The sequence below is a fragment of the Coregonus lavaretus genome (assembly GCF_964263955.1).
Source record: "Coregonus lavaretus genome assembly, chromosome: 21".
NCBI classification, from domain to species: Eukaryota; Metazoa; Chordata; class Actinopteri; order Salmoniformes; family Salmonidae; genus Coregonus; species Coregonus lavaretus.
Genome location: NC_140008.1, coordinates 37,080,040 through 37,096,171, shown reverse-complemented (window position 1 = coordinate 37,096,171; position 16,132 = coordinate 37,080,040). Strand labels below are relative to the sequence as shown.

Below are 16,132 nucleotides of genomic sequence, written 5' to 3'. Positions count from 1 at the left end.
TAAAACTCCCCTCCTCACCTCACCTCTCTGTTCCTGTAAACAGTCTACCAGTGGAAGAAGGATGAGACCTGAGGGCTTTGAACCGACTGCTGTTGTGAATTAATCCGTGGGTGGACACTACAGAGACAGAGCTAAGTTTAGAACAGACCAGAGAGAACAGACAATCAAAACAACCTGTCTAAATTACTTTCCCCCTGCCTGGCCCAAGAAACAATGTCTGCATTTTGGGGTTGTGCTGCTGCTGCTGATAATGTGAGGTTTGACTTTTCTGGAACAGTCGATAGTGGCAATAAGAACATTAACACGTTTTTGGGTTTGTTTTGTCGATAAGAACATTTATTTATTTATTAGACATTTTGCAGGACGAAATCTATTTTTCAAGATTGTCCAAAAATAAAATCAAACCCAAAAACAAACAATATTTAGTAACAAGAATAATATGACAAATGATTGTCTAATAATAATAAAAAAACTAAAACTTACATGTTGTTGTAAAACATTTCAATCTCACAATCTTTTATTAGCATTTTTGGGTAGAGCTAGTTGATTGCTGGTAGGCTATTCAAGTCCCATTGTGTTTTGTGTTGAGTTGTCTTGTAATGAGTGATGTTTTCATAATCAGTCATGAATGTGGGTAAAATGTAACAATATTTTGTGATAAAACCCCACAGGTCCGGTTCTAAGGACACACCCTGTGATAACCCCCCGGCTCAGCTCACAAGTCATGGGTGTGGCAGCCTTCGTCTACTACTACGTCTGACATACGACCACACACTGCAAAACCGCAACCATCCATCGTAGTTCAGTTATTACTAACTCCTCACACCTACAACCGAATCTCTGTGCAATTTTTTTACAGCCAGTAACTAAGGAGTTAAAATAGACCACTCCCCACCCCACCACGCCCTACCAACACCCTAAACGGCCCTACCCCAGACTCTAGTGTGCCAGACATTGTGTGAGCTGTCAGTACACCTCCTGAGGTGACTCTATTGGCTATTAATGTACTGTTGTATGGCTGAAGCTGACTATCTGACTACATGCTCTCTCTTTTACTTTTTCTCTTTCACAACTGTGGCAGTCATAAGAACAGAAACAATTTAAATGTGTCTATTTGGCAATTGAGAGAGTAATAAGAGTACAGAGCAGCACTGGCAACACAAAAACATATGACCTCCTATTGAAGACACATAATAATGGCCAAGTGCAGTTTCTTTATGAACATACAGAAAGCAGGGACCACACACAGTACCAGTCAAAAGTTTGGACACCTACTCATTCAAGGGTTTTCTTTATTTTTTAAACTATTTTCTACATTGTAAGTGTTAGTCCCCTGTAGCTCAGTTGGTAGAGCATGGCGCTTGCAATGCCAGGGTTGTGGGTTCGTTTCCCACGGGGGGCCAGTATGAAAATGTATGCACTCACTAACTGTAAGTCGCTCTGGATAAGAGCGTCTACTAAATGACTAAAATGTAAATGTAAACAAATCAAAATATATTTTATATTAGAGATTCTTCAAATAGCCACCCTTTGCCTTGATGACAGCTTTGCACACTCCTGGCATTCTCTCAACCAGCTTCACCTGGAATGCTTTTCCAACTGTCTTGAAGGAGTTCCCACATATGCTTAGCACTTGTTGGCTGCTTTTCCTTCACTCTGCCGTCCGACTCATCCCAAACCATCTCAACTGGGTTGAGGTCGGGGGGTTGTGGAGGCCAGGTCATCTGATGCAGCACTCCATCACTCCCCTTCTTGGTAAAATAGCCCTTACACAGCCTGAAGGTGTGTTGGGTCATTGTCCTTTTGAAAAACAAATCATAGTCCAACTAAGCCCAAACCAGATGGTATGGCGTATCGCTGCAGAATGCTGTGGTAGCCATGCTGGTTAAGTGTGCCTTGAATTCTAAATAAGTCACAGACAGTGTCACCAGCAAAGCACCCCCACACAATAACACCTCCTCCTCCATGGTTTACGGTGGGAACTACACATGCGGAGATCATCCGTTCACCCACACCGCGTCTTACAAAGGTACGACGGTTAGAACAAAAAATAAATACATTTGGACTCCAGACCAAAGGACATATTTCCACCGGTCTAATGTCCATTTCTCGTGTTTCTTGGCCCAATCAGTTCTCTTCTTCTTATTGGTGTCCAATCAGTTCTCTTCTTCTTATTGGTGTCCTTTAGTAGTGTTTTTTTTTGCAGCAATTTTACCATGAAGGCCTGATTCACACAGTCCCCTCTTAACAGTTGATGTTGAGTTGTGTCTGTGACTTGAACTCTGTGAAGCATTTATTTGGGCTGCAATTTCTGAGGCTGGTAACTCTAATGAACTTATCCTTTGCAGCAGAGGTAACTCTCGGTCTTCCTTTCCTGTAGCGGTCCTCGTGAGAGCCAGTTTCATCATAGTGCTTGATGGTTTTTGCGACTGCACTTGAAGAAGCTTTCAAAGTTCTTGAAATGTTCCGTATTGACTGACCTTCATGTCTTAAAGTAATGATGGACTGTCGTTTCTCTTTGCTTATTTGAGCTGTTCTTGTCATAATATGGACTTGGTCTTTTACCAAATAGGGCTATCTTCTGTATATCACCCATACCTTGTCACAACACAACTGATTGGCTCACACACATTAAGAAGGAAAGAAATTCCACAAATTAACTTTTAAGAAGGCACACCTGTTAATTGAAATGCATTCCAGGTGACTACATCATGAATGCCAAGACTGTGCAAAGCTGTCATCAAGGCAAAGGGTGGCTATTTGAAGAATCTCAAATATAAAATATATTTGGATTTGTTTAACACTTTTCTGGTTACTACATGATTCCATGTGTTATTTCATAGTTTTGATGTCTTCACTATTATTCTACAATGTAAAAAATAGTAAAAATGAAGAAAAACCCTTGAATGAGTAAGTGTGTCCAAACCTTTGACTGGTAGTGTATTTTGACTGGTTTCTCAGTAGAGGAGAGACAGTCCTGTCTCGAACACCAGGCTAGCATGACCTAGCTTACCTACAAGGGACTGGATGCTGATTTCTAGATGAGTGGCCATCCAACAATAGCATAATTAGCATGATTCCACAGTAGAGGGGCTGCCCAGATTAACTGTGAGATTAACTCAGAAAATGAGTGTACATATCTAAAATAAAAAAAATAGATTAGTGTTAAAAAAGGCTAATTTCCATTCTAGTATAGATCTTATAACAATTTAACAAAAAGCTACAAGAGTTTATCAATGCAAGTAAATAGGCACTGCACATATTTGATAGATAGATAGAGATATATAGTGCCATTATATTAACGTTGAAGAGATGTTGAACAGACTCATCTCTTGACAGGCTGGACATTAGAGGGCTGGAAACAGGTGAGCTGGAGCTGCATACTGCTCTTAAACTTATTCAGCAGCTCCTCCAGTAACCTAGAGAGAGAGAGGGGGAGGGAGAGAGAAAGAGAGAAAAGACAACAAGAGACATACAGTCAAGTCAGAAGTTTACATACACATAGGTTGGAGTCATTAAAACTCGTTTTTCAACCATTCCACAAATGTCTTGTTAACAAACTAAAGTTTTGGCAAGTCGGTTAGGACATCTACTTTGTGAATGACACAAGTTATTTTTGCAACAATTGTCTACAGACAGATTATTTCATTTATAATTCACTGTATCACAATTCCAGTGGGTCAGAAGTTTACATACACTAAGTTGACTGTGCCTTTAAACAGCTTGGAAAATTCCAGAAAATGATGTCATGGCTTTAGAAGCTTCTGATAGGCTAATTGACATCATTTGAGTCAATTGGAGGTGTACCTGTGGATGTATTTCAAGGCCTACCTTCAAACGCAGTGCCTCTTTGCTTGACATCATGGGAAAATCAAAAGAAATCAGCCAAGACCTCAGACATTTTTTTGTAGACCTCCACAAGTCTGGTTCATCCTTGGGAGCAATTTCTAAACGCCTGAAGGTACCACGTTCATCTGTACAAACAATAGTACGCAAGTATAAACACCATGGGACCACGCAGCCGTCATACCGCTCAGGAAGGAGACGCGTTCTGTCTCCTAGAGATGAACGTACTTTGGTGCGAAAAGTGCAAATCAATCCCAGAACAACAGCACAGGACCTTGTGAAGATGCTGGAGGAAACAGGTACAAAGGTATCTACAGTAAAACGTGTCCTATATCGACATAACCTGAAAGGCCGCTCAGCAAGGAAGAAGCCACTGCTCCAAAACCGCCATTAAAAAGCCAGACTACAGTTTGCAACTGCACATGGGGACAAAGATCTTACTTTTTGGAGAAATGTCCTCTGGTCTGATGAAACAAAAATAGAACTGTTTGGCCATAATGACCATCGTTATGTTTGGAGGAAAAAGGGGATGCTTGCAAGCCGAAGAACACCATCCCAACCGTGAAGCACGGGATAGGCAGCATCATGCTGTGGGGGTGCTTTGCTGCAGAAGGGACTGGTGAACTTCACAAAATAGATGACATCATGAGGAAGGAAAATTATGTGGATATACTGAAGCAACATCACAAGACATCAGTCAGGAAGTTAAAGCTTGGTCGCAAATGGGTCTTCCAAATGGACAATGACCCCAAGCAAACTTCCAAAGTTGTGGCAAAATGGCTTAAGGACAACAAAGTCAAGGTATTGGAGTGCCCATCACAAAGCCTTGACCTCAATTCTATAGAAAATCTGTGGGCAGAACTGAAAAAGCGTGTGCGAACAAGGGGGCCTACAAACCTGACTCAGTTACACCAGCTCTGTCAGGAGGAATGGGCCAAAATTCACCCAACTTATTGTGGGAAGCTTGTGGAAGGCTACCCGAAACGTTTGACCCAAGTTAAACAATTTAAAGGCAATGCTACCAAATACTAATTGAGTGTATGTAAACTTCTGACCCACTGGGAATGTGATGAAAGAAATAAAAGCTAAAATAAATCATTCTCTCTACTATTATTTGGACATTTCAAACTTTAAATAAAGTGGTGATCCTAACTGACATAAAACAGGGAATTTTGACTAGGATTAAATGTCAGGAATTGTGAAAAACTGAGTTGAAATGTATTTGGCTAAGGTGTATGTAAACTTCCGACTTCAACTGTATGAAGAGGAAAAAAAAGAGGTAGAATCATCCCCACTGTATTGTGCAGGTTGGCGTTTTTCGTCATGAATCTTGTTCTAGAGGCAGCTCTGCAGAATGGTCACTAGCTGGCACAGCCACAAAGTCATAAAATCTGATTGTAAACCTAACCCTAACCTTAACCACACTGCTAACCCTAATGCCTAACCCTAACCTTCAATTAAGACCAAAAAGGTCATTTTTGTTTTCATACATTTTTACAATATAGCCCATTTTTACTTTGCCGCTGGCCCATCTAGCGGAAATCGCTCAGTTCTGGCTCCAGGACAAGACTCATCCCAATAAACGTCAACCTGTGTCCTATGTATTGTGTCCCAGTATGAGGGTGTAACAGGTATTAACTGGGACCAGTATGACCTTGATGAATTACTTACTTTTTGTCTGCTCCACTGTGTAGCTGGGGAAGGACCTCCAGAGCCTGCTTGAAGCTGGCGCTGAAACAAGATATACACAGTTAACACTACAACACACATACTAACACAAACATTATACTACACACAGAAGGGGAGAGACATACAATAACACAAAGACAGACTCATATTAAGTCACAGAACCGGATTAAACTAGTTGGATTGCCGGTAAAGTTCTGCTTTGCTTCCTTTTCCATATACCACCAGGTAATACACTGTAGACTAGAGAGTGGCTGGTGGGAGGTGTGGGGATGATGAATGTGATTTACAGGAATGAAAGTGAGAGTACTGTATAATCTCTGTAATTCATGTTCATGTGTATAGTATGCACAGTGTATGGAAGTGTAGTGTATGTGTACGTATGGTACACAGGTGTGTAGTGGTGTAGTACAGTACAGTGTCAGTGAGGGTTCTATGTGTCTTACTGGCTCTCAGATGACAGGTAGGAGGCTACAGCATCTCTCAGAGAATCTATCTCCAAACGGGCCTGCAGAGAGAGAAAGAGAGGGATGAAAGAGGATAAAGAGAATGAAAGGAATGGATAAAAGTTACTTAGGGTACTTCAAGTATCAACAGTTAAGGCTGTAGAGTGAGCCGTATATGTGACCGACCACCTCGATACATTCTTATGTAGCAAAATCTGAAATTGTGTTTTTTTTACATTGGATAAAAGTAGAGACGATAGTGCCTGATCAGTTCAGGACAGCAATGTTATTGAGAGCATTAGCAACACATTTGCAGTTCTCCATGGCTAACGTTATTTATTTAGAAAGAACTGCAGTAGAAAGGATTATCTACACATAACAAGCAGCTCATTTAATAGACAGAAGATGCTACACGGCAGACCAATCCGAAACTCATCTCTCGGCATGTCCAGCCCACTCATTATCTCAGCCAATCATGGCTAGCGGGAAGGTTCTTGTCTTTTTTTGTGGCTAAACCAACTAGGTTCGTAAATTCAACTTTATTCGTATTTACAGATGGCATACAAGTTTGTTATTAAGACACCTGAAAGTTCAAACGTTCCAGAAGGCATTTCTGCAAAAAAAAAACCTGCATTTTGATAAATAAATAAAAATAAAAGTTCAAATGCCTCTCCTGTGAAATCGTGACTTGCGACATATGCCTAGTTTCCTGAAACAAGTCACATATAGTAGGTAGTACAGCTGGTTTGGAAGAGGTAGTTGGGGGTTACTGTGATCAGTAAAAGAGGGTAAATCCCCCCAGTTGGGGTAGGGGGTCTTCATTTGACTCACCAGAGAGAGTGGCAAACTGAAAGTGTGTGTGTACCTGAATGGCTCCGTCCTTGCTGAAGGAGGAGACACACTGCATCAGGCGACTCATCTCTTCCGCCACACCCTCAATGATTCTAGTCAAAACCCTGGGAACTAGGTCCTTAGAGACTGTGAAGACCTAAAAGGGAGAGAGAGAGAGAGAGAGAGAGAGAGAGAGGTAGATTCAATGTAAGTAACTGTGAGAGGTTCAAGTCATTGTACAGAACGGCAAGTCATTTTAGTCGCGCACATCTTCGAGTACAAGAATTACCTCTGCATGGACAGTGATGATGTTCACCAAGGCTTCTTTCAGGTAGTTCCTCACACCTGTAGGAGAGTAGTTTCACAATGACATCAAAACCCAGTCCAACACCCAAACCTGATCATATGAAACTGATCCCAGACCTAACATTTATCAGTTTATTTTACTATAAGACTAGACTAAAATGGAGTGGGCGAGGAACAAAAGTTGTGTCAAGCTTGGCGTTCTATTTTCGTCTGGCTTTAAAGGCGGCACTAGTGTCAAACGCACATACATTTGCAATTTTGACCTGTTAAAGCCAGCGCTCTGCTATTTTCTGTTGAGGAAGGATTGGTAATTGACCTGTCTTATACCAGCGTCATGTCTTTTTTATCCTGGCAATTTTATGATATTATTACATTTTACATGTTTTTTGTTAAATTTGAATAAAACCAATTTTATTAGAATGATTGACTGTCCTGGCTTTATGGTGAGAATGTCCATGTCGCGCAAGCAATGCAACTTCTGGAGAAGTGTGAATGTGATCTGATCTGTAAGATGGTTATGATTATTTATTTTTATTTTTATTTTAAAACATTATATTTGTCAGCAGTATAACGGTGAGTGGACATTCTCCCTTTCTCTTTATATTGGATCTTTGTCCAGCTACTGTGAAAAGTTTGGATGTGTGTAACACCCTACATAGTCTGAATTGTTTTAATATTATATGCACACAGGGATAAATTATGGTGCCTGTTAGTGTATTTAGACATACCCTATTTAAAAACAAGTTGTTCTGTTTTGTTTAGAATTTGATTAGAATTATTCACTCTCTTTTTAGGCCTTATCAATAATGAAGTTAATCTTGTTTATTGACAACTTTGGAATGTCCATGCTCAGCCATAATGCAATTTACAGTAGGCTTACGCCCCTATATCAGCATGAATGATGTAGGCATATACACTGTGTGTACAAAACATTAAGAACACCTTCCTAATATTGAGTGGCGCATACACCCCCCTAACCTCCACCCCGCCCGCCACCTGCCACCCGCCCATCAAACCCTCAAACCATCAGCTAATCACAAACAGCCCCTCGAAATATCAAACACAGGACATCTCGTAAGTCAGAGCATAGAGTCGGGAGCTCTTCGCTGTCTCAATGTTTTTCCTTTAGAGATTTGGTGGGGTTGGCGGGAGCAGGTGGAGTCTTTTTTTCTGATAAAAATAATTGTAGCGAGTCCTTGTTTTGTCTTTTTTCACCACCACATCCGAGGCCACCCAAGAAGCCGGAGAGTACGAATGGCCCAGAGAGAAAAGGAGACAGTAAGAGATAGCTGTCACACTCCTTCGTGACTCTTTCTCAACCTCTCTTCCTAGTTCAGACAATATAGCGCACACAGGCCATCACCACAGAGGAAAACCAGGTTCTTAATGTGTGACAGATGATATGTACAGTGAGGGAAAAAAGTATTTGATCCCCTGCTGATTTTGTACGTTTGCCCACTGACAAAGAAATGATCAGTATATCATTTTAATGGTAGGTTTATTTGAACAGTGTGAGACAGAATTAAAAAATAATAATCCAGAAAAACGCATGTCAAAAATGTTATAAATTGATTTGCATTTTAATGAGGGAAATAAGTATTTGACCCCCTCTCAATCAGAAAGATTTCTGGCTCCCAGGTGTCTTTTATACAGGTTACGAGCTGAGATTAGGAGCACACTCTTAAAGGGAGTGCTCCTAATCTCAGTTTGTTACCTGTATAAAAGACACCTGTCCACAGAAGCAATCAATCAATCAGATTCCAAACTCTCCACCATGGCCAAGACCAAAGAGCTCTCCAAGGATGTCAGGGACAAGATTGTAGACCTACACAAGGCTGGAATGGTCTACAAGACCATCGCCGAGCAGCTTGGTGAGAAGGTGACAACAGCTGGTGCGATTATTCGCAAATGGAAGAAACACAAAATAACTGTCAATCTCCCTCGGCCTGGGGCTCCAAGCAAGATCTCACCTCGTGGAGTTGCAATGATCATGAGAATGGTAAGGAATCAGCCCAGAACTACACGGGAGGATCTTGTCAATGATCTCAAGGCAGCTGGGATCATAGTCACCAAGAAAACAATTGGTAACACACTACGCCGTGAAGGACTGAAATCCTGCAGTGCCCGCAAGGTCCCCTGCTCAAGAAAGCACATTTACATGTCCATCTGAAGTTTGCCAATGAACATCTGAATGATTCAGAGGAGAACTGAGTGAAAGTGTTGTGGTCAGATGAGACCAAAATTGAGCTCTTTGGCATCAACTCAACTCACTGTGTTTGGAGGAGGAGGAATGCTTTCTATGACCCCAAGAACACCATCCCCACCGTCAAACATGGAGGTGGAAACATTATGCTTTGGGGGTGTTTTTCTGCTAAGGGGACAGGACAACTTCACCGCATCAAAGGGACGATGGACGGGGCCATGTACCGTCAAATCTTGGGTGAGAACCTTCTTCCCTCAGCCAGGGCATTGAAAATGGGTTGTGGATGGGTATTCCAGCATGACAATGACCCAAAACACACGGCCAAGGCAACAAAGGAGTGGCTCAAGAAGAAGCACATTAAGGTCCTGGAGTGGCCTAGCCAGTCTCCAGACCTTAATCCCATAGAAAATCTGTGGAGGGAGCTGAAGGTTCGAGTTGCCAAACTTGGAGAAGACTTGGAGAAGACTTGGAGAAGATCTGCAAAGAGGAGTGGGACAAAATCCCTCCTGAGATGTGTGCAAACCTGGTGGCCAATTACAAGAAACGTCTGACCTCTGTGATTGCCAACAAGGGTTTTGCCACCAAGTACTAAGTCATGTTTTGCAGAGGGGTCAAATACTTATTTCCCTCATTAAAATGCAAATCAATTTATAACATTTTCGACATGCGTTTTTCTGGATTTTTTGTTGTTATTCTGTCTCTCACTGTTCAAATAAACTTACCATTAAAATTATAGACGGATCATTTCTTTGTCAGTGGGCAAACGTAAAAAATCAGCAGGGGATCAAATACTTTATTCCCTCACTGTACAATGGCGTGAAAAAGTATTTGCCCCCTTTCTGATTTTCTCTATTTTTGCATATTTTTGATACTGAATGTTATCAGATCTTCAACCAAAACCTAATATTAGGTAAAGGGAACCTGAGTTTACAAATAACAAAAATAAATGTATACTTATTTTATTAATTAATTAACAAAGTTATGTAACACCCAATTCCCCTGTGTGAAAAAGTAATTGCACTCAATAACTGGTTGTGCCACCTTTAGCTGCAATTACTGCAACCAAATGCTTCCTGTAGTTGTTGATCAGTCTCCCATCGATGTGGAGGAATTTTGGCCCACTCTTGCATGCAGAACTGCATTAACTCATTGATATTTGTGGGTTTTCAAGCATGAACTGCTCATTTCAAGTCCTGCCACAACATCTCAATTGGGATTAGGTCTGGACTCCTGACTAAGCCATTCCAAAACTTCAAATGTGTTGCTTTTGAACCATTTTCATGTAGACTTGATTGTGTGTTTTGGATCATTGTCTTGGCGCATGACCTAGCTGCGCTTCAGCTTCAGCTCACAGACTGATGGCCTGACATTCTCCTGTAGAATTCTCTGATACAGAACAGAATTCATGGTTCCTTTTATTAAGGCAAGTCGTCCTACTATCATACCCCATTCAAAGGCACTTAATTATTTTGTCTTGCCCATTCACCCTTAATGGCACACATACACAATCCATGTCTCAATTGTCTGAAGGCTTAGAAATCCTTCTTTAACCTGTCTCTTCCCCTTCATCTACACTGATTGAAGTGGATTTAACAAGTGTAGGGCAGACCCCAATTAGTCGACTGGTCGATTGTTTGGTCGTTAGGCTGCTGGTTGACCGAGATTGTTTTAGTCGAGCAGTAAATATATATATTTGTTCCCATCTCAGTTAACTAATCCATTGCGGAGGCCTAGACTACAAGCCAATTTATGCTTGATCCGAAAATGTGGTCGGTGGCTCCATATGGAGGGTGTGACACAATTGCGGAGCCTCCAGAGGCATGCAATGGCCAAATCGAGCTCCGTACTGCATCACCATGCGCCTCCCAAATTTTGTAACAATGTGGAGGACTCTGTATCGCTCCGCATTGACATGATTGGCATATAAATGGGCCATTTGGGGATCTGACAGTATTTCTGATTGGCTTAACGCACCACCACTAATGACCTGTGGAGCTTCTCAAAGTAATGTTTTCTTCACCTCAAACAGCAAGCAAACAAAGTCTATTTTTACATCCATTGAGAATTACAATAGTTCCTCAATGTATTTGAAAAATCTTTCCAGCTCTCTCCCTTTCGATAACCACTCAGCGTGAAAGGGAAAAATGTCATGCTCTGATCCAGTGGAAGCGTCATAAAATAGGCTTACCTGATTACTTCTTATCAGTTTTTGACTTGGACTGAAATAGGTTCCGGTACTCATTTTGGGTGCTGGTACTGTTGATATTTAGGTGCAGGAGCACCACAATACTTTTGAGCTAATATTCTATAAGAGGAACAGGAGCTCAAGCAGTAAAAAATTGGAGGTGCAGGTACTCAGCTCCGGTGAGCTCCTGCCCAAGTCAAGTGCTGCATCTTATCCCTTGCACAAATAGCCTACAGCTGTGTCTGTCCCGAGCTCACTGGCACAGGAAACTCGGAGGACGCAGAATATTTTATACAGTGTTGCAAGTTTGCTAGCACGAGCTTCGGGCTGGACCCAGTTAATAGTTGATTCAATGTTTCAAGTTCCTTGCAGACAGACCATGTGTAGCCAATGTGATTTATAGGATATTTATTTTTTATCAGGATATTTTCTACCTGCAGGCTGCAATGTTTTTATTTGTTGGCTTTATGTAGGCTATTTTTACATAGTTGGCAATGGCGATAGAAGTTACTTTTTAGGTTTGTATCATTTTCATTTAGATTTTGATATAATTTTGATTAACCACATGACAATGATTTTGAGATATTTAGACGTTAAAATGAAACTGTTTCACATAAATTTGCATATGAAAACCATAACTGGCACGCAGATCGGTAGAAATGATAAGATGAATTGGCATTCAACATGAGAAAGGTTGTCTACTCCTTGTGTAGCCTGTTACTGGCAACTTCAGGAGAGTAAGGGCAGAATCTGCGAAAGCCAGCAGGGGCGGGAGGAGAATAGTTGGGTCAGGTAAAGTTTTTTTTTCTGCTGGTTATCTAGATCTCTGGCACCCTCTTGAGGCATTTGTCATATTTCATTAAACTATCAGCTTAAAGCATCAGACAAGCTCAATGCATATACAGTGGGGAAAAAAAGTATTTAGTCAGCCACCAATTGTGCAAGTTCTCCCACTTAAAAAGATGAGAGAGGCCTGTAATTTTCATCATAGGTACAAGTCAACTATGACAGACAAATTGAGAAATAAAAATCCAGAAAATCACATTGTAGGATTTTTTATGAATTTATTTGCAAATTATGGTGGAAAATAAGTATTTGGTCACCTACAAACAAGCAAGATTTCTGGCTCTCACAGACCTGTAACTTCTTCTTTAAGAGGCTCCTCTGTCCTCCACTCGTTACCTGTATTAATGGCACCTGTTTGAACTTGTTATCAGTATAAAAGACACCTGTCCACAACCTCAAACAGTCACACTCCAAACTCCACTATGGCCAAGACCAAAGAGCTGTCAAAGGACACCAGAAACAAAATTGTAGACCTGCACCAGGCTGGGAAGACTGAATCTGCAATAGGTAAGCAGCTTGGTTTGAAGAAATCAACTGTGGGAGCAATTATTAGGAAATGGAAGACATACAAGACCACTGATAATCTCCCTCGATCTGGGGCTCCACGCAAGATCTCACCCCGTGGGGTCAAAATGATCACAAGAACGGTGAGCAAAAATCCCAGAACCACACGGGGGGACCTAGTGAATGACCTGCAGAGAGCTGAGACCAAAGTAACAAAGCCTACCATCAGTAACACACTACGCCGCCAGGGACTCAAATCCTGCAGTGCGAGACTTGTCCCCCTGCTTAAGCCAGTACATGTCCAGGCCCTTCTGAAGTTTGCTAGAGTGCATTTGGATGATCCAGAAGAGGATTGGGAGAATGTCATATGGTCAGATGAAACCAAAATATAACTTTTTGGTAAAAACTCAACTCGTCGTGTTTGGAGGACAAAGAATGCTGAGTTGCATCCAAAGAACACCATACCTACTGTGAAGCATGGGGGTGGAAACATCATGCTTTGGGGCTGTTTTTCTGCAAAGGGACCAGGACGACTGATCCGTGTAAAGGAAAGAATGAATGGGGCCATGTATCGTGAGATTTTGAGTGAAAACTCCTTCCATCAGCAAGGGCATTGAAGATTAAAACGTGGCTTGGTCTTTCAGCATGACAATGATCCCAAACACACCGCCCGGGCAATGAAGGAGTGGCTTTGTAAGAAGCATTTCAAGGTCCTGGAGTGGCCTAGCCAGTCTCCAGATCTCAACCCCATAGAACATCTTTGGAGGGAGTTGAAAGTCCGTGTTGCCCAGCGACAGCCCCAAAACATCACTGCTCTAGAGATCTGCATGGAGGAATGGGCCAAAATACCAGCAACAGTGTGTGAAAACCTTGTGAAGACTTACAGAAAACGTTTGACCTGTGTCATTGCCAACAAAGGGTATATAACAAAGTATTGAGAAACTTTTGTTATTGACCAAATACTTATTTTCCACCATAATTTGCAAATAAATTCATTAAAAATCCTACAATGTGATTATCTGGATTTTTTTCCCTCATTTTGTCTGTCATAGTTGACGTGTACCTATGATGAAAATTACAGGCCTCTCTCATCTTTTTAAGTGGGAGAACTTGCACAATTGGTGGCTGACTAAATACTTTTTTTCCCCACTGTAGTTGATTTTATTAAAACAGATAAGGTGTTTCTATATATTGAAAAATACACATTTAAAAATTTCAACCAATGGATTAGTCGAAAGAACAGATTGTTTTTAGGGACAGCCCTAAACAAGTGACATCAATAATGGATTATAGCTTTCACCTGGATTCAACTGGTCAGTCATGGAAAGAGCATCATGTTTTGTATACTCAGTGTATATTTCCATATTGAAGCCATGCAATTACTTAGAACAATGTGGACTGCAAACAGGTTAAAGTTAACGTATTTAGCAATGATGGGATATGTCTACATTTTGTTATTTTGTTTCTGTAAGCTATTTAACAACCTATAATGGACTAACATTGGAATTGGAGTTGATGACAATGCAATACATAAAAGACTGTAAATACACAATTGAAGCAACCACATTTTTAGCCAGGGAGCTCGTTCTCATTTGCCAGTGAGGAGCCAAGTCTCGACACACCCACAACTGGTTTATTAATCATAACCCAGCTCTTTGGCGCCACCGCCAGCAACGGCTCCCATGATTCTGGTTGTGAAAATAGCATAAATTGTTCTGACACACCCCCAAACCTATAGAGCAACCGTCAGCACTTAGATTTAACATTTCGTTAGATTTGTTCAAATAGAGCCCCTGGTCTTGGTCTTTCTAATGAGAAACTGGTTTACAGACCCACATTCACTCTGGGGAATGGCAGATGAATGTATAAACATAGTCTCCACTAACAAGCCATGTTGAAAAGACAATAGAAGAGTTGTATGCTGGTGTCTGGTACTTCAGGTTAGGTTAATACTTCCAAGGGGCGCCATGAGAGTAATGCCACGAGAAAACAAAAGACCAAAACCAGTGAAAGTTGTCTTACTCTGTTTCCGCTGGTAATGGCTTGCAGCATGCCCACACGAATCACACACACATAAAGGCTAGGCCTACAAACGTTTAGCCAGTGAAAGTATCATAACCTATTCCTTATAGTTGTGGTTAATAAGCCCAAATGTTCCTGTTTCACTATTAGCAGAACACACACATAAACACAGAGGCACTTTCACTCCCTGGAGCATTTTGGAGGTGGGGGAGTGGGGTTATGTCAAACACACATACGCACACAGACCGACTAACTTCCTGTTCCGTAAGGTACGTAAACCACCAATTTCCACCTGGTCTCACTGCACATCCATGTGCATGTGGGTGTTTGTGTGTGCATAGACTTTTGCACACACACCCAAAACCACAGACCATAATGATATATTGTCCATGTCACTGCTAATATCATATCAATGTAGAGTGTGTGTGTATGGAACAAAGATTCACTGAGAATTCAGTGTTTGACATTTCCTGCACTGTGCAGATGAGACACACACAAGGAGCTCCCCCACCCACAAAAACAAACATCTTCTTAAGAGAGAATATAGAGAGACAATGAAAGAGATAGAGAGACAGGAAAAATATACAAAGGGTAGATGTCAAGCCCATAGAGTAGACTCATATTTGAACCAATGGCTAAGCGCATCCAAGCACTGTTTACAGTAACACTTCAAACAGACACACATAGACATTACAATATGTACTCCACATATGACATACATATAAACCACAACACACCCACAGGGCTGCTCAGACAGTCCCCTGAGTTCCCCTGCCGGTGGTCAGGTTTAGTACTTTTGGAGGTAAACCTAAGAGACTACATAGGTCAGGGGTTATTATGGGTAAACCCCCCTCTCTCTGTCACACCTGTGGCTTGGTGCAGGAACTCAACATTGCGAAGGCAATCTCTGCAAACATCTGGGAAATTGCATTTTAAAAGTATATCGCAGTGCACAGGTCATTCATCTGTGTTTGTTTGAATTCTGGCTATAGTGCATAACGTCCTGCGATGAAGGTGTGTATAAAGGTGTGCAGTCCCTCCAATTGAAGTAGACAGCATAGATCTCTGTGTGTGTGTGTGTGTGTGTGTATATACCTGTGGGTGTACTGCAGTCCTTCCAGTCGAAGTGTCCAGCATAGATGCCTGGTTCCAGGGATCCTACGATGGGATCAGACTTCCTCTCGATGTAGGCATCAAACAAACTCTCATCTAGCTCCTTCACCGCACGCACAGTCACCTGGAAACAGACGTAGAGAC

General features: G+C 41.5%; 1 protein-coding gene across 1 annotated transcript in view; it reads right to left on the bottom strand.

Moving 5' to 3' along the window:
* Window positions 1-1,050: 1,050 nt before the first annotated feature.
* Window positions 1,051-16,132, bottom strand: part of LOC311149012 (exocyst complex component 2-like) — a 100,471-nt gene continuing 85,389 nt past the window's right edge. Inside the window, exons 23-28 of the mRNA XM_084186083.1 lie at window positions 15,971-16,112; window positions 7,099-7,154; window positions 6,844-6,966; window positions 5,979-6,040; window positions 5,518-5,577; window positions 1,051-3,419 (exon numbers count right to left, since the gene is read on the bottom strand). Of these exons, the coding sequence (XP_084042209.1) occupies window positions 3,326-3,419; window positions 5,518-5,577; window positions 5,979-6,040; window positions 6,844-6,966; window positions 7,099-7,154; window positions 15,971-16,112 (537 nt within the window). The 3' untranslated portion in view covers window positions 1,051-3,325. The remainder of the gene's footprint in view (window positions 3,420-5,517; window positions 5,578-5,978; window positions 6,041-6,843; window positions 6,967-7,098; window positions 7,155-15,970; window positions 16,113-16,132) is intronic.